At 43.5% G+C, this 26,243-nt stretch overlaps 1 protein-coding gene across 1 annotated transcript; it reads left to right on the top strand.

Moving 5' to 3' along the window:
• The first annotated feature begins 540 nt into the window (after positions 1–540).
• SERINC5 (serine incorporator 5) lies at positions 541–25,923 on the top strand. The gene is made up of 13 exons (XM_086480118.1): positions 541–610; positions 1,308–1,321; positions 2,465–2,632; positions 11,526–11,704; positions 11,999–12,081; positions 14,976–15,069; positions 16,586–16,797; positions 17,633–17,728; positions 20,332–20,458; positions 22,061–22,127; positions 24,626–24,665; positions 25,331–25,478; positions 25,776–25,923. The coding sequence occupies exons 1-13, from the start codon at positions 541–543 to the stop codon at positions 25,921–25,923; spliced, it is 1,446 nt and encodes a 481-aa protein (XP_086336244.1).
• Positions 25,924–26,243: the final 320 nt, after the last annotated feature.

Raw genomic sequence — 26,243 nt, 5'->3', positions numbered from 1 at the left:
CAGGTCAAGGGAGGTGGTTCTCCCCCTCTACTCTGCTGTGGTGAGACCCCACCTGGAGCACTGTGTCCAGCTGTGGGGCCCCCAGCATAAGATAGACATGGACCTGCTTGAGCGGGTCCAGAGGAGGGTCCTGAAGGTGATCAGGGAGCTGGAGCACCTCCCCTATGAGGACAAGCTGAGAGAGCTGGGGTTCTTCAGCCTGGAGAAGCAAAGGCTCTGGAAGGACCTTCTAGCAGCTGTCCAGTATTTCAAGGGAGCCTACAGGAAAGATGGGGAGGGACTCTTTATCAGGGGGCATAGTGATAGGACGAGGGGTAACGGTTTCAAACTGAAAGAGGTAGATTTAGATTAGATATTAGGAAGATATTAGGGTTATCTGGGTTATCTCTGTCCTGAAAACCACACAGCACCTTCCTTCTGCAACCCGTCCTTTGGAGAAGCTTTTGTTTAATGGGTAAGCTAAATCTGTAAAAGGTTTATGACATTACTTGCTTTTTTTCACAGTCTGTCTTTTTAACAGGGGAATAATTTGTTACCAACATGTACTTCTGCACCAGTGGGTCCCGACCCTCTGGGCAGACCCTCGCCACAGTCAAAAAGCAGAGGCGAGGTGAGATGGGCCATGCCCGTGGTAAAGCATGCAATATCAAAGGGACTGTGAAGTTTAGCTGCACATTGACTGCAGTCTTTTAACAGAGAACTCATTATATATGTGGGCTTTGAAGTCTGTCACCCAAAGATAGCATCTTTGAAACCTCTTGGGTCAGTAAGTTGTGGACTGTGTCTTACTCTTTGGGACAGAGACTGTTTTCATTTATTTTTGGATAACACCTATTTCATTGTGGCCCACTCTGGAATGTAGGTAGTCTTAACCAGAGGTTAAAAAAAGAAAAAAATCAACAAAAAAACCCCAAACTACCAAATTTGGGACTGTGGTTGAATAATCTAACCAGCTTTCTATGGTTTCTGTGGCTATTCAGAGTGCTTAAAGGAATGCATCTGAAAAAAAGGTGGAGACACTGTTTTTTTTCACAAATATTGCCAATTTATAGAGTACGTGGTCAGTATTAGAAACTATCATTAAAGGCTTTCTAAGCAATGTGGAACAAGGTGTAAATGAGCTATATATTCTATTTAAGTATTTGTTGCTTTGAGTAGCAGCTCCAGGGACCCAGGACTGTAATAGCAGACATGTTGCTGGATGTGGATGAGGTTTCACTGGCAGAGCTCTGTAGCGCCTGGCTTAGGAAAATGTTGTTCCCCTTACAAATGCCAAAGCTGCCTACCTTTTTACTTCTGTACTATAGTTTTTAACATTATGGTGAGTATGGACAACAGTTGAAGTTTGTCGTGGATACTTTGGATCTGGCTGATAGAGATTGAAAGGACCTTTAGTCTTAAGCTTTTCCTTTTTTTTTTTTTTTTTTTTTCCCCCCCATGATTCTGGAGTGGGTGGATTGTACTTTTTCTGGTATGTTTTTGTTTTGAAGTGTTATTACTTCATTTGTTTGCTGAATCAGTAACTTGCCATAGCTTCCTTATTTCTTGGACTTGCATTGAATCTTTAAAAGTTAGCTTAATTTCACTACGTATAAAAGATAAAATTGCAATTCAGCCAGCACTGCCTTTGGTTTTGAAAGTATACTTGTATGATGTGCTTATGCCTGTAGTATTTTTAATTTCCAGCTTTGGTGCCAACACGAGCCTGTTCTGTTTATTCCCCACAGCTGTAGCTTTCTGTGTTTTGGGGAGGATTTCTATTTTGCAACAGCAGCAGTTTTAGCAGCTGTGTGCTTTGAGGCCCCTGTTTCCTCTGGTGCGAGATCCAGTGGTGAACTGAGAGAAGGGCAGTGTGGGAACTGGGTTGGACTGTCCCCATTTTATGTCTTCTGCAAACTGAAGAGCTGTTGTCGAGCAAGGCGAGAGCCCATCCTCTACCCCCTTTCTGTGGGGCTGAAGGCAGGAAGCCTGAGCTTAGGTGTTGCAGCAGATAGTCATGACAAGGAAATGATAAGCTGGGAATCTTTTCAAGACACTTGTTCAAATTTATTTGGGACTCATTGTTCAACCAGTCTGTTTGTGAGACTCTGTGGAGTTATGTCAGATATGTTTGTCTGCAAACATACATGTGAAACCCCCTTCTCTGGGTCGGACAGTCATTGATGTTGGAAGAGGAAGTGTCCTGGGATGAAAATAGTGCATGGTGGTTTGGCTCTTGAAGGCACATACTCTTCCACTCTTGTTCTTAGCGTGTGGGAAAGCTAGAAACTGATGTGCTTAAACCCAGTGAGTTTTGATAAACAAGACAGTCTGCTTCCACTTAAATACTGCTCAGCTGGGAGGAGAGGACTTAAGATACTGTGGAGTTTTACAGGAAGTCTCCCAGCCTCCCTGTCTGACTTCTGCAGTAGAAACCTAAAGGCAGTGATGGAATGACTTGTGATTTTTTTGTCTTACTTTCCAGTTGGCCTGCTGCTGTGGTACCGCTGCTTGTTCCTTGTGCTGCAAATGCTGCCCCAAGATAAAACAGTCAACGAGTACCCGCTTCATGTATGCGCTTTACTTCATCCTGGTGACTATCATCTGTTGTGTCATGATGTCAACAACAGTAGCTAACGAAATGAAAACGCACGTAAGTAAAAGAGATGAACCTACTGCTGCCCCTGGAAGGAAGTGGGGCTCCTTCCACAGCTATTCATGTATAGGCACTCTCCCTCAGAAGAGGTGGTCAGTTCCCTCCACCCATCCACTTCCAAACTCAGACAGGATGATTTTCTGTGCTCATCCTCTTCCTGAATTTGCTCACCCATCGAGTGTGTTTCACAATAGGAAGAGTGAAGGACCACAGGACTAGCAGCCTTCCTTCTCTTTTGCTGGGCAGAAACCCACTGCAGTGAACGCATCCCAGGTTTGCTGCACGAGTGGTGTCACTAGAAGCTGTTAGGGAACATGTTAGGGCAGAACAAGTTGGTACAGTCTAATGTTGAGTTCATCTCTGGCAACTTGTTGAGTAGCAGAACCAGCAAATTAGAAAATAACTCTCAAGTGTTGCATTTATAATTTTAATTCTGTGTTCTTGGTACTGTGTGACAGACTACTGCAATGCACAATGCTACGGATTCTTTACAAGGGGTTTTCTTCAGTGTGTGTTGAGTCATCCTTCACATGTCCTCTAACCACAGCAGATACTGTTCATCTCTAATTGTCTTTTAATTAAAAAGCTTCAAAACATGAAAGGAGCTGTGGTTAAAACTAGATTTTAAAACTCAGGTTTCTTTCAGAGTCTTAATATAACTTTCCGAAGCTTAAATGCTTACCAGCCTGCTTGCGGTCACATATTAAACCTGTGGAACCACGTCTTTGGTTTGGTTTCTTAAGCCACCCAAGTTGCTCTCGGTAGCATAAATCCTCTCTCTCGCCCTGTACAAACTACAAGAACAGAAGCTGTTTTTAAGTAGAGAAAACAATGGCTGGATTGTTTAATTCTTAAAAATTAACTTTCTGCACCAAATTGGGCATTGGGCCTCCTTCAAGGTTGTGAATGTGCTTGGCCTGGAGGCTTCCCTCACTGTGGGCATCTAGTTGTTTTGTGTTATCCGCCAAAGAGGGCATGCGGTGGGTGCACAGTTAAGGCTGCTTCCTCGTTTAACCAGTTGCTGGTCAAGTTGATGCCCTGCTTACCTTCTGCGCTTGACTTTGAGTTGTCTGTGAAACGTTTCCCTCCGCAGCAGCCCATATCCAGAAGCTGGTGACAGCACCCTGTGCCTGCAACACAGGTGAACCAGCAGGCTTATGACAGAACTAGCTGGAGAGTTTCTGTGCTCTGCTGCCAGTGGCCTATCTTTCTTCCCATTGTACCCTCTTTCTATGTTCTGTTCTAGTTTTCTTTCATTTAATACCACTTTGCCTGAGTATCCTAGTGCCACATTCTTACCCCTGCCATGAGAATTTGCTGACAGCCCTGTAAGAGCAGCCATTACAGACATGATCACAGAATCACAGAATGGTAGGAGTTGGAAGGGACCTCTGGAGATCATGTAGTTCAACCCCTCTGCTAAAGAAGATTTGCCTAGAGCAGGTCATGCAGGACTGCATCCAGGTCAGTTTTGATTATCTCCAGGGAAGGAGACTCCAAAACCTCCCTGGGAAGCCTGTTGCAGTGCTCTGCCATCCTCAAAGAAGTTTTTCATCATGTTTAGGCGGAACTTCCTGTGCTCCAGTTTGTGCCTGTTGCCCCTTGTCTTGTCACTGGGCACCACTGAAAAGAGCCTGGCCCCATCCTCTTGACACCCACCCTTCAAGTATTTATAAGTGTTGACAAAGTCCTCTCTCAGTCTTCTCTTCTGCAGGTGAAAGAGCCCCAGGTCTCTCAGCCTTTCCTTGTAGGAGAGATGCTCCAGTCCCCTAATCGTCTTCATAATCCTCCATGGGACTCTCTCCAGTGGTTCCCTGTCTCTCTCAAACTGGGGGGCCCAGAACTGGACACAGTACTACAGATGTGGCCTCACCAGGGCAGAGCAGAGGGGGAGGATAACCTCCCTCAACCTGCTGGCCACACTCTTCTTAATGCACTCCAGGACACCACTGGCCTTCGTGGCCACAAGGGCACATTGTTGTCTTGTGGTCAACTTTCTGTCCACCAGCACTCCCAGGTCCTTCTCTGCAGAGCTGCTCTCCAGCAGGTCGATGCCCAGCCTGTACTGGTGCATGGGGTTAGTCCTCCCCAGATGCAGGACCCTACACTTGTCCTTATTGAACCTCCTTAGGTTCCTCCCTGCCCAGCTCTCCAGCCTGTCCAGGTCTCGCTGAATGGCAGCACAGCCTGCTGGCATGTCAGCCACTCCTCCCAGTTTTGTGTCATCATCAAACTTGCTGAGGGTGCACTCTGTCCCTTCATCCAGGTCGCTAGTGAACATGTGGAGTAAGACTGGACCCAGTACTGACCCCTGGGGAACATCACTAGTCACAGGCCTCCAACTAGACTCAGCACCACTGATCACAACCTTCTGAGCTCTGTCCTTCAGCCAGTTCTCAATCCTCCTCACTGTCTACTCGTCTATCCCTCGCTTCCTAAGCTTCCCTATGGGGATGTGATGTGAAACAGTGTCAAAAGCTTTGCTACAGTTGGGGTAGACAGCATCCACTGCTCTCCCCTTACCCACCCAGCCAGTCATGCCACCACAGAAGGCCATCAGGTTGGTCAGGCTTGATTTCCCCTTGGTGAATCCACGGTGACTACTCCTGATAATCCTCTTTTCCTCCATATGTTTAGAGATAACAGCCAGGATGAGCTGTTCCATCACCTTTCCAGGGATGGAGGTGAGGCTGACAGGTCCGTAGTTCCTTGGATCCTCCTGCTTGCTGTTTTTGAAGACAGGAGTGACATTTGCTTTCCTCCAGTCCTCAGGCACCTCTCCTGTCCTCAATGAGCTGTCAAAGATGATTGCCTTTGAGCTGTTACTTAAAAACTGTTCAATATGTGCATGCTGAAATTGCTTGCCAGGAATTACTCTGACTTACTAGATGCTTAGCTTGGGAATAAAGTGAATAACCCAAGGAACTCAAGTGTGTGGGAGACAAGTTACATGCTCATATCCAAATTTCATAAAGTCTTTTTCCATCAGTAGTGTGGTTTTAATGCAGCTTGTATCCCTAACAAAAAAATACTCGCTCTTAATCCAACAGAAAAGTGATTCAAGAAGCCTTCAACAACATGCTTTTCAGTATTGCCAAATTTCTTTTCCAGTTCATAGTCTTGAAAGCTCAGTGTGGGAAGAAATGGCACAAAGAGTAGCTGTTAGTGTGAAGTGGAAAGATAATCACCCTCTTAATTTAGAGCATTTGATGTCTTTGAATGGGAAATGGACCGTCTGAAAGTAGGTTTTCTTTATCTGCTTTCTAATTTAATAATTATGTTCGGGGCTGTTAAAAGTTCAAAGAGTTCTGAAGCTAATTCAGCCCAGTTGTAATAGAGTGCACCTTGAAAATATTTATTCAGACTAACCAGTGTCAGCTTCCCAACGATGAACTGTGTTTAGAAAGTGCTGGCCGCTTACTGATTCCTTTGCTTTTGGCTGGATCACGGAGCACTCCTACCTCCTGAAGCCAGACTCTAAGCAAAGACTTTGCATGATGCTTCGTGGACCTCACCCTCTGTTTTTTGAGATGAGACAGAATTTTAATTAATTTTAGTTAGAATTTTTAAATTTCTGTATTAAAATAAAAAATAAAAAATTAAATTTTTAGTGCAGTCCTTTATGGAGCCGTAGTCTCGGCGGGGAACTCTGTGTCTGCTTTACCAGTTTAGAGTTCAAATACTCATGCTGATGTTACATGAAGGGAATCTCTTCCCTTGTCAGTGAGAGGTTTTTTTGGTTGATTGGCTATGAGTTCCCAGGTCTAAGTAGTTCTAAAAGCATTATTCTGAGAGGAAGCAACAGCAAATGTACACTCTTACAGACACCTTAAACAGTGACTTTTAAAAAATGTTGGTATGTGCTTCACAGTATTTATCTACCCCCATGGTCATGCAATCTGTCTATTAAAACATATTTAGCACAGTTTTTCAGTTCCGGAGGTGCCAGACTGCACATGCCAGTCCAAAGCTGGGGACCTGCTTTGTGCCCTGCAACATGACTGGAAAAATGAGGCACTGTCCCAGGGAGCTAAGCTTCCATATACTCACTTGAAGCTGGCAGGTAGATGAAACCATGTGTCAGTGGGAGGACACGATACCTGTGGAGTATTTGGTTATGGTTTCAAAACCTTGGTTCCTAATCTAACCAGCAGCATTTTGAAGATGTCGTAATTTGTGGTGAGCCTTAAGAATTGAACAGTGTCTTTTGGGGGAGGAGTTTTTTCTTTATTGTTTTCACTCTTCTTCCCCATCTCCTGAGCTGTTCCTGCGTCCAGCAGGATACCAAGAGAGAGACAACCAAAGGGTTGAATTCCGAAAAATGTGCAAAGAAACCAAGGCATTTGTCTTTGATCTTTGGGGAAGAAGCAAGAGGAACTGGAGGGGTAGGGAAGGAGTGGCTGGTTTTGACCGTGAAAATATTTTCAATAGTAGCGTGTAGAATAGATTTCAGAGGAGCAAGGTTGTGTGCCAAGGCAAAAGATTGGGTAGAGCTTCAATCAAGACATGAAAGCCTCAGTGACAGGGACAGAAAGACAGAAAAGACAGATATGCAGTTACACAAAATTTAAGTTTAGAGGCTTGACTCTGTTCCTGAATCATAGAATTGTAGAACTGTTTGGGTTGGAAGGGGCCCTGGGGCCCCTGTCCCCAGGGGCAGGGACACCTTCCACCACACCAAGTTGCTCAAAGCCCCATCCAACCTGGCCTTGAACACTGCCAGGGAGGGGGCAGCCTCAGCTTCTCTGGGCAATCTGCTCCAGTGCCTTGCCACCCTCACATTGAAGAATTTCTTCCTTACACTAAATCTCTCCTCTTTCAGTTTGAAACTGTTACCCCTCATCCTGTCACTACACTCCCTGATAGAGTCCCTCCCCACCTTTCCTGTGGGCCCCCTTGAAGTACTGGAAGGCTGCTGTAAAAGTCTCCCTGGAGCCTTTTCCAGGTGAACAACCCCAGCTCAGGACCCATCTTGAAGGAGTGCTTCTATGCCTTGATCCATATATATTTTATTATTTCTTTTTTCCAGTTATTGTGTTTTTTGAAAAACAAGTACACCTTTACTCAAAAGTGTTCTGTTGAAGCAAAACCTTGCATTTCACAGGCAAGGGTAATTTAATTTGAAAATTCATTTCATTTTGAAAGGGTAATTGAGAGAACAAAAGGGAGAGAAATCATTTTGGTCTGTCAAAATAGTATTTAGATTTATTTTTTTAATTAAATTTTTAATGTTAAAGCTGTTGCAAAACTAGGAGTTTCACCCTGACAATATCCGTGCCCTACTTAAATAATGAAAGGAAAACCAAGAAGGATGTTTTCAGGAAAACAAACACCGGTAAAAAACAGTTTTATTATGTCAAACCACTTCAGTTCTAGATGGTTACATGTTCTGGCAGAGCATGCTTTCAGGCTTGCTTCCCCAGCTAGGTTTATATCTTGGCCCCTAACTGTATTATAGGATGTTAAAACCCAAATTTGCTACCAAAAATGAGTTGTTTAAATATAGATGCCCATCGCCTATTTCTGATAATAGTTCAGCCATAGATGCAAGATGGCATGTGATTCGGTTTTGTTTTTCTATTCCATTTCTCAGCTGCTCAAGACAGGTGGTTTTACTTGTTTTTTTGCCCTTGTCTCCCTACTTACACTGATTTTCTTTATGCTTCCTCCGTTTCCATTGTGAAGTTCATCTGCCACGTTATCCCGCTGTTGGATGAGGACATCCAGATGAAAACAGTCTTGTTTGAGCTCTTCAGGCCCCTTTCTGCACACTTCTTCCCTCCTGTTCCCCCTCTGATGCTGTTTCCCGTGATCGTGCATTCACATGTTTGGGTGCAGACAGACCCAAGCTCAGAGGTGGCCAAGGCCCAGCCGGCTGGAGCCTGCACGCAATGTGGCCGTGTTGGCTTGCTGCTTGCACTGCATTTATTTTGGGCATCAGCAGCTCACAGTGAGGGGAAAGCAAGTTCCGGGCAGTCTGTCTCTGTTACTGTAGCTGATGCTGTCATCTCAAAGGGTTTCACTGCATTTGGAAGATTGCCGACTTTGCTGTGATAACATCATTGCTTGTGCAGCAACCGAGGCGTTTACATTATCTGAGCGGATACTGAGTTTCTGAAGCAAGAATGCTTTTTCCCCTACTTGGAGGTCAAATAATTTAGTTTACGTTGCTTTTAAAGGTATAAAAGTAGATACTTCACTATATCAAACTTAGCAAATAACTTTGACAGCTGGAAAAACTGCCCAGCAAAGGGAAAACCTGGTAAATCACATAGGCTGGGCAGGATGTTGGCAGCTGAACATGTTTCAGAGATACAGAACTTAAAAAAAAAAAAAAAAAAAAAAATCAGTCTTATTTAACTTTCAGCGAAGAAGTCACATAAGCCTTGATAAATTGTTCCCAGCAGTAGACCATCCTCTCATGAAAACTTGCCCTTTTTGTTACATCAGCCCTTTTGTCCTCAGCGTTGTGCTCGTGTTTATTATCTGTTGAGGTCCCCAATAGTTTGATTTTATTCTTGTTTTGTTCCTTCATGATCACTGGTCTCCAAAAGGGCGTTCAATCCCACAGGACTATTCCAGTGGCCATCACATATTACTGTGTAGTGTTGTGCATACTACGTGACAGCTGAGCTCTTTGTTGCTTGTGTAGGCACAAACTGAACTATTGTTCTTGTGAATCCATCCATTTTCTCTCAGCCAGATCTGTAAGGAGATTACTACTGACTGGAGAAAAGAACATATAGGGTCAAAAATCCCATTAAGATCTCTGTAGAAACCTGTGCAATTAAAGAAGATGCCCGTTTACAGTTACCCAGAGTTCTTCATTAGCTAGCCGACTAATCAAGTTCCATGGTATTTTTTTATTTTGTTCTGTAATTCTCATCAGCAAAATTCTTCCTGGTAGCAAGTACAGATCTTACAGAACTCTGTCTCCTTCGTCAGTACTATCACCTGTATCAAATACTTAATTTTCTCAGAAATGTTGTTAGGTCAGTATTATGCAACTTTTTAACCTCTGCTGACTGATGGTTATTACAAGCAAAGAACTAGAAAGCATTAATTGATAGCCTGTTTGCTTTCCCTAGCATCACTGTGGCCCCTTGGCTTGCCCTGGCATCACTGTGGCATTGTCTCTTAATTATTCAAGTCAATCCATTTGCTCGTTTTGAATGCTGGCACGTTTGCCCAGTCCGACGTTTTATTGCCTTTCAAGACCAGGGAGAGGCATCGCTGATGCTCCAGACAATTTCTCAGGAGCTCTCTAAAAACTCTTGGATGCAAGTTAGCCACAGCTACATGTTTACTGTCCAGCTTCTTATGCAGTGACTACTTATCTCTGAGTTACTTCTGAAAGACCATTTCAGAGTGGCCCAGCTTGAATCTGTTCTTGTAACACCAAAGAGCTGTTTTGACAGCTTTCATCTCCTTGGCTGTTTCTAGACCACCTCGGATCAGCTCGGTCCTGTTGTTAGGTTTGCTGCTCTTAGCACAGCAACTCAGTGTTGCTGTGAGCTGCTGAAATATTTGCTCTTTTTGAGAAACTGCTAGGAGGGTTGTTGAGCTCCTGACTGGTTTGGGTTGCTGGCACAGGATGGGAAGTTTCATACCCTGTGGAGGGAAGCAGGCTTTCAGAGTCTGATGGTTGGAAGCCAGCAGTGTATGTGTTTATCCCTTATTTGCTGCATCTCTTGCTCTCAGGTCCTGTTTGTCCTTTCCCTGTCCTGGTTCTGTGTACTGACCTGACTGCTGAAGGAGGAAGAGACCTCTATCTTTGCTGATTTCTTGGAAATGTTCAAGGATGGTGTTGCTTACAATCTTTGTATATTTTTCCTAAGCAAAATCTGGCATGGCTGAATGCTTTCTGAAATCTGATTCCTTACCTTTGGCCGAGTTATTTATTTGCGCACGTTGTGTCCTGGCACACATTGTCTTCTCTCTCCTCCAGTTACCTGCGCAGGTAGCAGCAGTCAGCTCCGGAGGGTTTGACATGTTGCTTGACTAGTCTCACCAGCCTCAGCTGAGTGCTGTGAGCATACAGAGAGGCCCTTCTTTCTTTGAAATGAACAGTGGTTTTCTAATTAAATGCTTGTATTTCTGTGCAGCTGAAAGGCTCCCTGGCTGCGAGGGGCAATGTCTGCACAAAGGCACCCCACAGGAGTGGGTCCTGGCCACACAAACCTGCTTTTTTTGAGCACCCAGCATCATATTTTCCTGGTGAAACTCAAGCCAAAATGTGCAGCTGTTTGCTTTCCCCTCTTGGCGAGAGCAAGGCCTCAAAGGCAAATATTTAATGAGTCAAGGGAAAGGTGGAATTTTCCTGCCTCTCTGTTAATTTGAAACAAAATCAGGGCAACTGGCACAACTCCCTTTCAGAGACTGTGATGGAGAGGAGGGAGCTGTGCCACTTGGGTGTATTTTGGTCTATGGTTGCACTGAGGACAGCACAAGCCAGAGCTTCCTGCACTGCAGCCTCATTCATGTCCCTTTGGCTGGTAGAACAGCCGGTATGGCTTATGTAAACTGGATTACTGAAACAATCAGTCTTTTGCTGTAAAGCACGGGAAGAAGGGAGAGGGTGCACAGGGTGAGGGGATAAGCAGTAAGGGGCAGGGATGGCTTAAGCAAACAGAGCTGAAGGAAAGGTATGTGGACTTGTACCTCAAAGCATCTGGAGGGATTTGAGAGTGGAAGCTCTGGAAGCCTGCAGTCCCTTGTGTTGTACATTTCTTCATGTCCCTTGGACCCTTAAATGCAGGCTGAGGGGTATTAACAGTGAAAGGTGTTAAATGAAGCCAGTGATGAGTTGGTGGTGTGTAGATATTGGCATGCTTGGTTATGAAGAGTCCTTTGTCCCATCTAACGGCTTGTAACATGTTGTACTTTTCAGATTCCCTTCTACAAGCAGATGTGCAAGGGCATTCAGGCGGGTGAGATGTGCGAGAAGTTGGTGGGGTACTCTGCAGTGTACAAAGTCTGTTTTGGAATGGCCTGTTTCTTCTTTTTGTTCTTCTTGTTCACCATCAAAATTAACAGCAGCAAAAGCTGCCGAGCATACATTCATAACGGGTAAGTATTTCTTTGATTGCATAATTTCCACTTCTCTTTACAGGTTTGTCTGCTAAGTTTCCAGTTGGGTGTAGTACTAGGCAAAAAAAAACCCAAACCAAAACACAAGTTGATTTTACTGCTTTTGTCAGAAATAGTGCCGTCAAGTGAAAACTAACTAAAATGTCAATCAGTCATCAAAGGCTGCTTTTTCTCTTGTTGGGCTTTAAATAGAGATTTCTTGTGGTCCTTGAGTGAAGACCTCTAATTCCTGTTACAACCAGGTGATTTTTTTTTTTTTCTCTCCTTGTCCAGATTCTGGCTTTTTAAACTTATACTTTTGGCAGCAATGTGCTCGGGAGCCTTCTTCATTCCTGATCAGGACACTTTCCTCAATGGTATGTCCTTCTTGTTTTGTTACGCTGCTTTGGTCTGTACTACCTTGTGAGTGGTTATAAATCCTAATGGTCTGATCAATGTGAATATTGCAACATTGCTTCAAGTAAGGCCAGTATAGCCCAGATGCAAAAGGATTATTTGGAGCTGTTTGGGGGGAACTGTGTGTGCAGAGTACATGGACTTCGTGTGAATGTGCAGTAAAGAGCATGTTTTTTTCAGACCAAGGGCAGGCCAGATGGGTAGGTAAAAGTACCACTGCAGTGCTGTCTTGAAAATTCTTCAAGAAGCAGGGGGCTGTAATGGAGCACAAGAAATTTCTCACTGAACAGCACAGAGCTGCATGTTAGTTTGGCTTGTTCAGGTAGCTCTGCCATAGCGCAGCAGCCAGGGTCCATGCTGCATGGTGGAGAAGTGCCAGTGCTCAAGGGGGCATGGTGACCTGCTGGGCGCTGGTGTTTGCTGCCTGGAAACCTGCAATGCCACAAAAGAATTTGGAATGTTGTTAGCTTTCAGGCTGGTGGCATAAATGCAGTAAGGTAAAATCAGACTTCTTGGGGCATGTTGAGAGTGCTCTGGTGAGCATGCCATGCCTGAAGCATTTCCCATTTTGGAAGGCTCCCTGGCACCACAAAGGCATCTGGTCCTGGCCTGGCGCTTAAATGCTGGCTTGGCAGGGGGGATGCTTCTCACAGGCTTCTTGTGGACTAGGACCAAAAATCGTCGTGATACCAAGATGAGTTTATGATTTTCAGTTTGCCAGGTAATTGTAAGCCCTTTAGCTCTTGACTGGGCAGGTAGAAGGGGGTGGGATCAGTAATGCAGAGGAGCGGTTGTGTCTCCTGCATGCTTCCAGTAAGGCTTGCTTGGTTACCTGTGTTTTCAACACAGATCTCCTCTAGCCGCAGTGTTTAAAAGGGGAAGAGGAAGAAGGAACAGGGGAGAAGAGAACAGAGTGGGCAGATGTACTGTGAGCACAGTACTCTGGTAAACTAAGGTAAAAACCACTTCAGGTAAAACAATGACAGGTGTAATTCTGCTTCTTGTTCTTACTAGCTGTTTGGTCCTGGTTTAGTTTGGTGCCCCGGAAGTGAAGGGCTCCTTATCCCTGTTGCTCTCCTCTGTGAAGTCATGGGATGGCTGTATGTGCTTGTCCTTAGTATCCACTGTTTGGATTAGAAAGATGTGCAATGCATTGTACTCATGAGCAAGCAAGACTGCCTGTCATCTTTGAAAGCGACCCTTTTCATGGTGAAAAGTCATCAAGAACTGAAGTGTTTGGGGAAAAGGGGAAACATAACTTTTTGTTCTGATTAGAGGGCCTTTTCTCAACAGCAGTCTAGCCTAGTGTGGAGAAACAGCATAACAAGCTTTCTTCCCCAAACTGGCTCTTGACTTTTCTCCCTAAAGCCGTGTTCTGCACATCCTGCTAAACTGTCCTCCAGTCAGCCTCTGAATTTGAGATTTACAGATGGTTTGGGTATTGTGTGGTTTTCTTTTCCCTTTTTTTTCCCCTCCCATTGAGAAACTTACACTGTCTTTTTTTTTTTTTTTTGAGCGTTCTCTCAATTTGCCTATTTCTTTTTTAAAAAAAAAAGCTGTTGTCACGGCTTGTATGTGTAGCAGTTTGTTAATCACGGAAGAGGAGTACTATGTGCAAGCTCTAGGTTTGTGTGGGCTGTAGTGTTAGATCCACACTGGCTGTGCTAACCTTATCTATGATGGATCCATAAAACATCGTGCAGAGTCCTGCCTGTGGCAGTAGGAGATCCTGAGAGACTGACTACTTAATTATTCATTCCATTGGTTGTCTGCTTTTTCCTACCCTACCTCTCCCAAACACACGTGCACGCTTTGTGCCCTACCGATTTTTTATGTACTTTTTTACATGCTAGTGTCTTCCGGTTTTTGTTTTGTTTGAAGAACAGCATGCATATCAACTGCATTCAATATGTTTAGCAAAACTAGACAAATGGCATTTTTGCTTGCTTTCAAATAGTGACCTTATGGTACAGTAAAAAAAAAACAAAACAAAACCTACATCATCTGCTAAGGGTAACATCCCTGGCTGTTCTGTTCTTCCGCTTATATAAGCTTTTTTCAAAAGGAAAACACAATAGTAGGATGTGGCTGAATGTTGCTAATTCACTTCCTTGGTCTTCACTGAAATTGTCTGCAGAGCTGGAGTCATTTATAGACTATGCATTGCACAGCAGCACAAGCTTTATATGCAACTCAACAATTTAGTAGTGATCTGTATTTCCTCGGAGACTCTTCATATTTCACATAAGAGATATGTTGTCTGACATGTACAAACAGCTTCTCAAATACAGTGTATGTAGGTCAATGGTTAAGTAGTTAAATAACCTGTCTTGAAATTAGTCAGGTAGTACCAAGTGTTCCCGTCTCTTTGGGAGTGGCTCAGGACAGCATTTGTAAATAGATAAGCTCCACCTTTGTTTTTCTGTGGTACTAGAAGGGAAGAACTTGCCCTTTTTAGTCCTGGGTTCCAGTATCTTGCAATTTCAGCATTTAGATTCCTGTGAAATGCCTTCACACCACCTCCCTCCCACCAGTCACAAATAGAGGTTTCAGTATTTTCTGTCTGAATGTAGTAACTCACTCTCCACAAAAATTCTCTGGGTTAGGGAAACTCAGTAAATATCCTAACAGGCGTATTTTGAAAGTGTAGCAGGTTGCAACCTGAATTAGTCAGGGAGCTAATCTTGTGTAAGCTGAGCTGGCCTTTCAGCTGAAATCTCTCATCTCCTCCTACATCTGCAGGCTTGAGATATTCAAACTGTGTAATGGCTTCACTGCATAGACAAGAATTCCATTTTATCTCAAGGGAAAGGTGACTGCCGTTTGACTTATTTTCTGCCTTTCTGCCTTGCAGCTTGGCGCTACGTAGGAGCAACAGGAGGTTTCCTTTTCATTGCCATTCAGCTGATCCTGCTTGTTGAGTTCGCACACAAATGGAATAAAAATTGGTATGTGTTGGGCGAGTAGTTATTTGCGTAAAATTCAGGTGGACTCCTGAACAATACATTTCTTGTAACAAAGAATTTAAAGTAGCATGGATGTAATTTCTGAAAGAAAACGCTTTAATGTCAATATTTAGAGCTGTTCATCTTCTACTTCCCCAGTGGAGATGTTTCCTCCTTGTTCACTTCTACTCTGCTGATTTTATTCTTAACCTGGATTGCTTCGCTTCCACTAAGTAGTAGCACGTCAGGGTGTAAAAACCTCTTACTTTAACTTCTTCTATATTTTGTATGAAAATGTACCTGCTAAGAAACAGTGATGCAAGAGAATAAAATTAGATTTGCAAAATGTAACAGGGAAACTGTGTGCAGTTCTGGATTTTTTGTGTGTCAGCTAAATGCACATCAATTCTCAACATCAGAACAGCTACTTTCTCTTCAGCTTCTTTGCTTTCATCTAAATACACAAGATTCCATTATCAACCCACATATACCTCGTTTTGACATTGACTTAATTTCAAGTTTAAGCATATTTTCTGCTACCTTCCTAGCCCTTAGCCTCTCATCAATTTAAAATATTTAAATTGTCCTCCCACGTATATGCAGGAACTCCTGCCTCCACCTCCACCCTTTCTGTCTCTCATTTCTTCTTCCACAAACCTTTGCAGCCTTCTTTTGTTACAGTTAGCATACTGACCGCTAAGAAAGAGTTTTAGCAAACCTTTGGGCTTTGTTAGATTTTCAGGGAGGAAGAGGTGAGATCTCTATATACCACAGATATATTTACTGCTAATTGCTGTAGCTGCTTTTCTGTGGATGGAAGATTTCCAGCAGCAGCATTAACTTCAGAACTGTCTACATTAGATATTATTTTAAAATAAGTCATGTTTCCACAAAACAAAACAACCTTCCATGCACCAAAAAGCCCTTTGTGCCAAAACAACTTTTTTAGTTGCTACTCCTGAACAACTTAGTGATCTTTGCAAGAGGTGTTTGGAAGATGAAGAGTGGAAAACAAGATGGACCACGCTTTAGCTGAGAGAGACTGGTGGGATAGACCCAAATGGAGAGAGGAGGCTTTTTGAGTGAAAGGGTAGTAATCCTGGCAAGGTAGGGCAAGGGGCTGAAGAGAGGCCGTGCCAAGCGATATGCCTTTGCTGTCCTTGTGTGAAGAGCACCACTAGCTAGCCGAGCCTGGGGCACGCCAAGTTCCTGCTGAGGAAATCCTTGAAGTATTGAGCTGCTGGGCTGATCCCAGAGATTGGGAGTTCTAGGAGTCACGCTGGGCTATAATTGCAGAAACAGCTGGGCCTGATAATACATAAGCTAAACCTAATGCTAAGGAATCTTTCCCTGTTTCATGGGAAGAACCTTACAAGGGCCTGTGTTGGTGTAGTGACATACACATGTTTCAGGAAAGTAAGCACTGCCTTTTGTGTTTGAGGATATGAACTATTCACCTGTTAGATTTTTTTTTTTATATATAATTCTATAGATAATGTGTTTCTCTCTCTCTCCGCAGGACTGCAGGTGCAAACCACAAGCAGATGTGGAATGGTTTGCTTGCCCTGGTCACTCTCATCTTGTACTCTGTTGCTGTGGCAGCCCTGGTCCTCATGGCTCTTTTCTATACGCGCTCAGAGGGCTGCATGTACAACAAGGTCCTGATCGGTGTTAATGGTGGCCTGTGCCTCTTTGTGTCGCTGGTGGCCATATCACCCTGTGTCCAGAATCGTGAGTCTGATAACCTCTTCCCCTCCTGGGTTTCTGGTGCTGCCACTGTTAGGTGCCTGGAGGCATGATCCCTTTCTGGGCAGAAAGTCTCATGGTAGTTCAGAGCTGGTGCTGCTCTTGCCCCTGTCGCTTTATCTACACTGTGAAGTGCTGTTGCTGGTCATTAGCTGCTAAAACCAGAGAGGTGTGAGATGTTTTAGGTGTGCCATCAGTCAGTCATACCGTAAAGAAAGCTCATGTGCTGATGACTGGTAATGTCTTGTGGAGCTTGCACAACTCTTGCAGTGATAGCAGTTGAGGTAACAGCTGTCAAACTCATTCACCACTTTTACCGCTTACTTTTGACTACTTGTGATTTACCATCTGTAAAGTTTGGGCCTTGAGGAGTTGGCAGCAGTATTTCATACTTTACTTCATACTATACATACATATTTTATGTGTGCTGTTAGTACCTTGCATACACTGGACCTGGAAATAGTAATTTGAGTGACTCCAACACAAATTTTATGGACAAATAAAACTATCATGGCAGCTTGTCAATAGCTTTTGGAAAGCTGATGTGTTTGGCAAGAGCAGAAGGGTGATTCTTCACTTATGTGGGAATCTTTGATGTCTTTCTAAAACAGCCAGAACTAAAGGACAGACTCTTTTCTCTTTACATGCCAGTGGAAATCTATCTAAACAGCCTTGAAGACTTATGAACTACTTTAAGTAAAGTGCGAAAGATACTCTTCTCTTCTGAAAGATGCTTTAAAGGATGTGAATTTCTTTTTCGGTTTGTTAAAACGTCTGCAAAAATCACTTTATTTTCCTCTTTTTCCTCTTTCTTGTAAAGGCCAGCCCCATTCTGGTTTGCTGCAGTCAGGAGTTATCAGCTGCTATGTCATGTACCTCACTTTCTCAGCACTATCCAGCAAGCCACCAGAAACTAGTAAGTTATCTAAGGTTTTCTGTAAGTTGTTTTAGACATGCCGTGTATTAAAAGCAAGAATTTAGCAAACCTGAATTAACAGATTCAGGTATAAAGGAGTGCTGGGTTTGGTCTGTTCTGGCCTATGCAGAAGAAATTGCAAATAAAATACGTCTGTGCAGCAAAGAGGCACTCTCCATGTACCTTAAATGTTTGATCTAGGGGGAGCTTAACTTACCTCAGGTGAGTTGCATCTGTTGCACCAAAGCAATTCCAGCCTGTTTCCTACACACAAATTTCCCAGAGTTTTGTAGCCTACTGATAGACGAAGGAGTTTTAAACTAAAGGAGGGTAGATCTATACTGGATATAAGGGAGAAATTTTTTACAATGCGGGTGGTGAAACACTGGAACAGGTTGCCCAGAGAAACGTTCTGAGAAAGGACTTGGAGTTACGTTGCAGTTCTTTGAGATGATGCAGTTCTTCAGCAGAGTTCCTGTGCTCCACTTGCCTTGTAACCATTACAAGCACAACTCAAACTGTTTCCTTTTCCCACGTAACCATCAAATTTACCTATTTGGACAGGGATTCTTTCCACTTAAAAGATGACTTTTCTGGTTCAAATTAGTAATGCTAAAACCTCTTTCTTTATTATTGCTCAACTTTTAGTGTTGAATAGTTGAAACAACAATAACTAGAGGAAAATAAATCTGTTGCCAGGAAGTAAAAGTTTTTACAGACACGTCCCAAGAAGAAAGGGGAGAGATGGGGGAACGAACCTCTCTCTGTCACACTTGTGTAGGCACAGGCACATAGACAAATGTATTCTAGAGCTAAGAAGGAAAACCAGACCGTATTTAGGTGGAAGATTTACTTACGGAGCTTAAGCAGTGGTTTTGAATGAATATAGAAGTTAATTTAGAAGTTGTCTGAATTACTCCTAAGACTTGACACTGTGTAAAAAACAGAAAAGAAAAAAGGGGAAGAAAGTGATAGGTGGTATTAAATCATTGGCCTTGTGTAATTTCGTGCTTGTGGCAATCAAAGCCTTCAGCAGTTAAGTGAATGCTCTGATTGTTGTATGTATTGCAAGTGTGGTTCTTGCATTTGTTAGTGTGCATCGAGCATACTCTCTCTGACCTCCAGGTATTCCTCCTTGTCTCATCCCAGGCCAGAGAACTCTCATAGTTGTCATCTGCTCTCAGAAATGCTCCCTTTTCCCCTGTCTGTGTGATAAGGTCTCACATACCGGCCTGTGCAGCTTTTGCAGTGGCATGGGCTGGAGAACGTCTGGGGTGCTGGCACTTACTAAGGTGTCCATGCCCTGTCACTTAGATTTGCCATGAACTTACCTAATGTTGACTCATTCCTCAAGTAGGGACTCTCAAATTGGCCATCTTGCAAACCAAGCCTGAAGAAAATGCAAGCTACAAGTATTCATTTGCAACACCGAAAAAGCAGAGTTGCAAATGTCTTTCTTAGAACAAATGAGCAAACAAAAAGTAACATCTGTTGAACCTGTGCTTATCACAGTGTGCCTTAGTTTTTTGGTGCCAGACTTAGCTAAAGGCCTGCCAGGCGGTGGACCTGTCTTCCTGCAGAGATGTCCCTGATGCAGGTAGGAGATTCTGCACATCTCTGGCCAAGGTGTTACATAAAGGTTTGTCATCCCTTCTTTTGCTCCCACCTCTGTACTGTCCCTGCTGTGTCCCAATAAAGCTGTTTGTGCTGCCCTGCAGGATGATGCAAAGTCCTCCCCCACCAGGTCAGGGGACTGACTTTCAGTTTATTTTTAACCTGGGTGTAGCCTTTGCTGTGTTTTGTCCTCTGCCCCTACAAACAGTTGTGCTCTCCCAATGGGGATGCAGTGTGGCTGCTGGAGGGAAAGGGGAGATGGGAACACAGTTTGCCTTAGACAGCATTGACTCAAAAATCTCTCCATTTGAGATAAGGTGCAGCTGTAATCTCTTGCTTTGGGGTGATACTGCAGGCTACTACTCTGCATTACCTTGAACTCCAAGCAGACACCAAAAAGCCAGATGCATCTTGGAACATGAAGGACTGAACTGGTTTCATTTCAGGGACCTAGAAGCAGTATTTGCTTAGATGTTAAGGTAAAATCTTGCCTGTAACTGCTGCATCTCCTTTTCTTTGGTCTTCTGTATATCAGTCTGAGAATAAGGCAACTATATACCACCTTTTTTCACTAAGTATGAATTTCATTGTTGTCCTCAAGGTACCTCTGCTGTCAAAGAAGTTTATGGTCTCAGGTCTGTGCTGTCTTGGTCTTATATAGCTCTGTAGTCTTGGATGAAGTGTTGGTAAATTTTCAACTTCCTATTTCTTAGTTCACCAACCAGTCCTTTTCTTTGTTTGCTCGTTCTGGTTAAACAAGAAATGTGTTGCATTTTTGTTTTGCCCAAAACAAAAAGTCTGCCAGGTCAGATTTACAGAATTTTTTTCTGTATCATCTTTTTAAAAGATAAATAGAAACCACTGAAATGTACCTACCCGGTGTCTGAAGTAATAAAAATATTTGATGAAAACCTTCAGTCTTCAGACTGAAATGCTTTGAAATGCAGTGAAATGAACTTTGCTAACTGTTTTTTGTTTGTTTTGTGAAGTGCTGGATGAAAACAATCAGAACATCACTATCTGTGTACCTGAATTTAGTCAAGGCCTGCACGGAGATGAAAACCTGGTTACTGGCCTGGGTACTACCATTTTGTTTGGCTGCATTTTATATTCTTGGTAAGTCTGGGGGTTTGCAGTTACCTCCCTGTAAATGCAATGTCATGGTCCAACTAGCGAAGTCTTATAGCAGGCCTCATGCAGACAAAGTAACAGGATAGAACTGAGCTAGAAGGTTCATATTCTCAGTTTCAGAATGGTTAGCCAAACATGTTCAACAAGATAATATAACTTTTGAAATAAATACATTTCATTAAAGCTGAATATAGCAATTTACATCTAGAGGCAAAGGGAAAAATTTCCAGCTGTCCATGATCCCAAAGTCTCAGGGTGCTTTGTTTCTGTATTTACTCGTTCTAGAAGAAAAACTCTGTGCGGTTATGTCCATCTGAAATTTCTGTAGCCTCCTGAGAGAGGCTATGACTGTTCCTTGAGGGTCTTTAAAACAAACAAAACTGCTTGGGGAGGCTTTAGGGCTTCCTTTGAACAAGTGATGAGCACCGTACTGCCATCAAGATTGGCCAGTGATCATCTGCTCTAAAAAAATCTGTTTGTGCCCATGTAGTTGTGAAGCTCCCCTTGTACTATTGCAGCTCATGTCAATAAATAAGTCATGCTCAGGGACAGGGCGAATTGCTGATGATTGAAACGTGATGTATTGCTTGTTCTGGCTGTACAGGTTGCCACGAGGCAGCACTGCCTATCTGCTGCAGGTTTTTGAGCAGGTTCTGCTTCTGCATCGGTCCACTTCAGAATTCACATACTGAAGCTCCTTCATGATTTTGAAATGAAAATTAGAGACTTTCTGAAGACGTAGCACAGCTACTTTTCTGCTATCAAATATGCATATATGTTCCATTTAATTCTGACTTCAACTATATGGATATCATGTGTCATGGTTCTAGTTCATATAGAACAGTATTTCCAGTGCCTCAGGAAGGTGTTTCAGGAATGCAGACAACCTTCACGTAGCCTGCAGGGGAAGTGCCTTCAAGGGGAACGTTTTGAAGTATTGCTTATGAAGGCTCAGTGTGTACAGCAAAGCATTAATACACATCTCCCTGTGGGTAATGGGAAGTTTGCATTACACGTCCTGAAAGGGGAAAACTAGGCCAGAAATGTTTCTAACCAGAAGAAACTAGAAAGGATTCCCCCCCGACAACTACAATCATGCAAGAAAGTTGATTTCCAGCAACTGGTACTCTGACAATAGTGGTTGGTAATTTACTTTTGAAAACTGACTGTGGCCAGTGACCTGTTACTTCGCTGGCAACGCCTCTACAGAAATGCTGAGCCAAAGTGAAGTCTATGAAGTTAATATAAAAGCATTGGTTATGCACAGCAGGGGAGATCTGTTCTGAATTGCAAATTGGAGCGCTTAGCTGTTTGTTGCTCAGTGATTGTGATGAGTTCACCACGTTTCAGGAGTGACCTACTTTTAAGCTTATGATTCAGCCTGAGTTGGCCAGTGGCTGGCTGTCAGGCTGGTTTATACTTGTGCAGAACAAACTTTTCACATGCTTAGTACTTGATGCTATATCTGGGCCGATGCTTAGCTTAGACATGAGAGTAGACTATTTATGTCTGCTGGGGTGTTGAAAGTCACACGGTCTGGTTTATACTTATGCAGAGGGTTTTGACACTATCTTCTTTTGCTCCTAGTTTGACCTCAACAACACGTGCAAGCTCAGAGGCATTGAGGGGAATATATGCAACACCTGAAACTGAAGTGAGTTCTTCCGTTCTCCCACAGGATTTCTGTGCAGACTTCCACATGTGCTTTTCTTGCTGTTGTTTTCATTGCTAAGCAATCTGTAATTAGGTGAAAACAAAAGCTTGGTCATAGCATGCTACATGCCTGTGGGTATGGACTCATCAGAACACTTGTCCACATTGGCCCTTCTGCAGCTTGTTCTGATCCCATGGAGGTGCCTTTATGTACTGAAATAATCTGCTGCTTTTGCAGTTCATTTAACATCCTGTAGACTTCCTTTAAATCTTGTGCTCCCCACAAGCTCATGTCCTCTCATTTAAAGGAAAAGTCTGCTGGGAAGCTATCAGAAAAAGAAGTGGAGGTTTTCAGTCCTGGTTGCCTTTCTTCTTACAGCAGCTATGATCCCAAGTTCCTATCTCTTATTTTTATTTCCACACCTAAGTACTTCCTTTCTTTTTGCCTGTAATTTCATCTCTGATTGTATTTCATGTTGCTGTTTCAGCAGTACAGGTTTCTTCATTCCACCTGCCTATTTCTTTGGCCGCCTTGTCCTGGGAACACCCAGAAGCACTGGGAAATGAGTGGTTTTTTGCTAAGTAACAGTTACCCCTTACTTAGGCTTGCTAGTGTCACTTCTCAAATGTACATGTGTCTTTGGAGGATGAATCTCCAAACCTAGCTCATTCTACGTTGGTGTTCCTTGCATCTGCAGTTTTAACTTCTATTTTTCAAGTCTTTAATCAGAGTGTCTCTGAGAAGCCAAAAATGCAGAAGCATCTGCTGAGGCACGTGGTGTTTGCTGTAGCTGGGCACGGGGAAGCAAAACGTCTTTCACTGTGGGAGTGTGTCAGTGCTGGAGGAGCTTCCCTCTGGCAGGACAGTGCGACCGGACAGGGTGCCGGTGCCAGCCCTGAGAAGCTGAGCGCCCAGTGGCTCCTCGCACCAGCCCCAGCCCTCGCAGCCTGCCAGCAGGGTTGGCATTGAGCACCAAGACATGGCCTGGCCTGCTGTGTGCAGATCCAAGCAGGACCTTCCTGCCCTGTGCCGAGCAGGGCAGGCTGGAGCAGAGGGGCCTCGAGAGAAAGCAGCTGCCATTCACGCCCACCCACCTTCCTCTCCCAGCCTTACGCTCGTGGACTTCTCATCCAAAGGGCTTGGGGCAGGAGCAGCAGGCGGGTTGGGAGCAGCTGGCACAGCGCCGGTGCTGGATGCAGCCCCCTCACTGGGCAGGTCCAGCTCGTCTGCTGCAGTGCTTGCCAACAGGATTATTTCCACACCGTTTGGTTCGAAAGAGCAGTATAAGAGCTGCTGAACGTAAATGTAGAGAAATGACTGGTGAAGAGCAACTAATTGCGCTCTGATTGCTTTCCCTGTGGCAAAGGGCCTTTGTCTTCTGGCCAAGAGCATGAACGTAGTTCTGCAGTTGCTTGTGGTGTACAGAGGGTCTGTCGGCATCTGCGCTGAAGACAACTGAGCGTTACGAGGGGCTAGTGGTAGGTATGCAGTGTTCCTAATTTCATCACTGTGTGTGTGCAAGCACCTAATTGTAACTAATTAAAAAGTTTGAGGGAACCCAGCACTTGCTTCAGAATGTGAGTGTGGCCCAAGGGGAGCTCAGGCTAGCGCTGTAGGTGTGGCTTGGCACAGCAGTAGAACCAGATAGCAAGTAGGGGGTTTATTTAGACTTTCAGCCAGTCTCTTAGAAACGAATGAGCTTTTTTGGCTTCTCATGAGCTTATGAACCCAATGAGTCCGTGTTATCACGGATACACAGGGTAAAACCTGCCATTTAATGTTTTCATTGGACACTTTACCTTAAAGGCTTACTGTATTTATTGGATGGTCAGCACCCCTTTCCCATTTATGTTACCACTCAACACAAGAGGTGTCAATTTCAGCTTTCCTTTTTCCATCAGTTAAAAAAAAAAGAATGTCGACAGTTAAATAAAGCAATAAAACCAGCTTTCTGCTTTTACTCATTCTGCTTGTACTCATTCTGGCCCCATTTCAGCAGCTCTTCCAAAGATAAGTACATTTCGGACTTAGGCTTATGCGGTTGTGATTTCCAACCCATGCAGCAGGGTTTTAGAAATTCCTTATACTGTCATTTCAGTGGAGAATTTTTTTAATTTAAAAAGGACTTAGATGCAAGTCTAAAGAGGGAAGTCCCCTCTGAACTACTGATGTGCAACCACTTCACTGTAGCTTTTCCACCATTTTGTCATGATTATTTGCACCAGTGTTTGACCTTGAGTTATGTAAAATGTGTAGAGTAATTCTTAAAGAATGGTTAATTTGCTCCAAATCTTACTGAGTAAGATTTTTCCTAAGCTTAGAAACTGCTGTTAAGAGCTACTTGGCAAATCCTAATTTGAGTCTTGTGCTGGTTGGAAATACAAACCAGACTTTTCTAAATTGGTGTCTGTAACGTAGACATAACAGACCTTCCTTCACCGACCATTCTGCTTCTTTGCTGTAGCACAGACTTACCCTTCCTGTTGTCTGTTCCACAGGTAGCTCGTTGCTGCTTTTGCTGCGTGCCTGATGGAGATGGTAATTACATTTTCACTGCACAATTTACCTCACTTGTGGCTTTCAGACCAAAGCCAAGAGGGTTAAGGACACAGCTGCAGATGGAGAGCTGCTTGTATCCTTGTTCTGTAGCATATCAGACTGAAGCAGCTGAACCATTCAAAGTTAGGCTAGGGAAGGAAGCAAGAGATGTAGCAATACCATTTAAAAAAAAAAAAAACCAGGCTAGTTAATAATTCCTTAAAGGACATTTCATTACTGCAACATACGAAGAGTAATCTGTGCTCTTTGCATGCTTGCGGGTGTGACCGACTGCTGGATTTTTGGCTCAGCGGCTCTGCAGGTACTGCAGTTCGGGAATGAGTTAGAAAGGGAGTGTCCCGTTTGCAGACCTGGTACAATCAGGGTTATCAGCTGGGACTTGCTGGAAGAATATCGTAATATCGTACAGGTAGAACAATTTAAATGGCTCAAAAATGAGCCAGTAGGCCAGGAAGCTGATACAAGGCAGTATTTCAGTGTCCATCCAATTTCTTTTACTAAAGGCATAGACCTGTGCCCTGAGGGAAAGGGAATGTTCAGGTGTTGCTCTGTATCACTGTTTTGCTGTGTTCTCTGTGAAGCCAGCTGCTGTTTTCAGTTCTCATTAAATTTGCAAAAGCTTTTTTGTTTCCTGTCCCTTACAGCTGATGCTGAAGAACACGTTGAAAAAAGGGGAGGCCAGACTGTGATTTACGATGAGAAGAAAGGCACGGTGTACAGTTATGCCTACTTCCACTTCGTTTTCTTCTTGGCTTCGCTCTATGTGATGATGACAGTAACGCATTGGTTCCAGTAAGTGTATTTCTTTAACGCTGAGAATTAATGTCTCTCTGTGTTGAGAGGTACGAATGGAAACTTCTGCCACTAGTGCATCTGCACTCCTTAAGTAACAAGCTTGCAAGTCTTTCCTGGGTGATAACTGAGCAAGGTTATCAAGGTTGCTGTATAAGGGGCTGCTCTCCCCTGCTTCATGTCTGAGTTAACCTGATGGAAGTCTGTGACTCAGTTGGAAAAACAGAGGGAGGGTATTGGAGTCTGAGATATGAATAGTGAGTTTATTGCTGCTTTTTTTTTTTTCCCCCTTAACAGCTATGAAAGCGCTCAAATTGAAAAATTCTTCACCGGAACCTGGTCCATCTTCTGGATTAAGATGGTCTCCTGTTGGGTTTGTGTCTGTCTGTACTTATGGACTCTTATGGCTCCACTCTGCTGCCCAAGCAGAGAGTTCTCAGTGTGAACATTCAGAAGATACTTTTGTGTTTTTCTCTCTTTTTTTTTTTTTTCCCCTGTTACAAGTAAAAGACAACAGTCATTTTGTAATGAGGAAACACCTATCGCCCACTTATTGTAATGTACCATTTAGTAACTTTTTAGTCAACCTAAACAAATGATTGAAGATTTTTTTACCTTTTTTAATTGTCATGAACAAGCATTGCCCAAGGGAACAAATCTGTTCCAAAACTTTGTAATGGTGATGTGTGGAGTGTAGGAAACACAGTTGTTGCATAAACTGGAATAAGTGAAATGCTTTTCAAATAACTGACAATCTTTATCTGG

The sequence above is a fragment of the Leptosomus discolor genome, chromosome Z (assembly GCF_034619465.1).
Source record: "Leptosomus discolor isolate bLepDis1 chromosome Z, bLepDis1.hap2, whole genome shotgun sequence".
In the NCBI taxonomy this organism is placed as follows: domain Eukaryota; kingdom Metazoa; phylum Chordata; class Aves; order Leptosomiformes; family Leptosomidae; genus Leptosomus; species Leptosomus discolor.
Note: the sequence above shows the minus strand (reverse complement) of the source record. Positions and strands in the feature narration are given on the sequence as shown.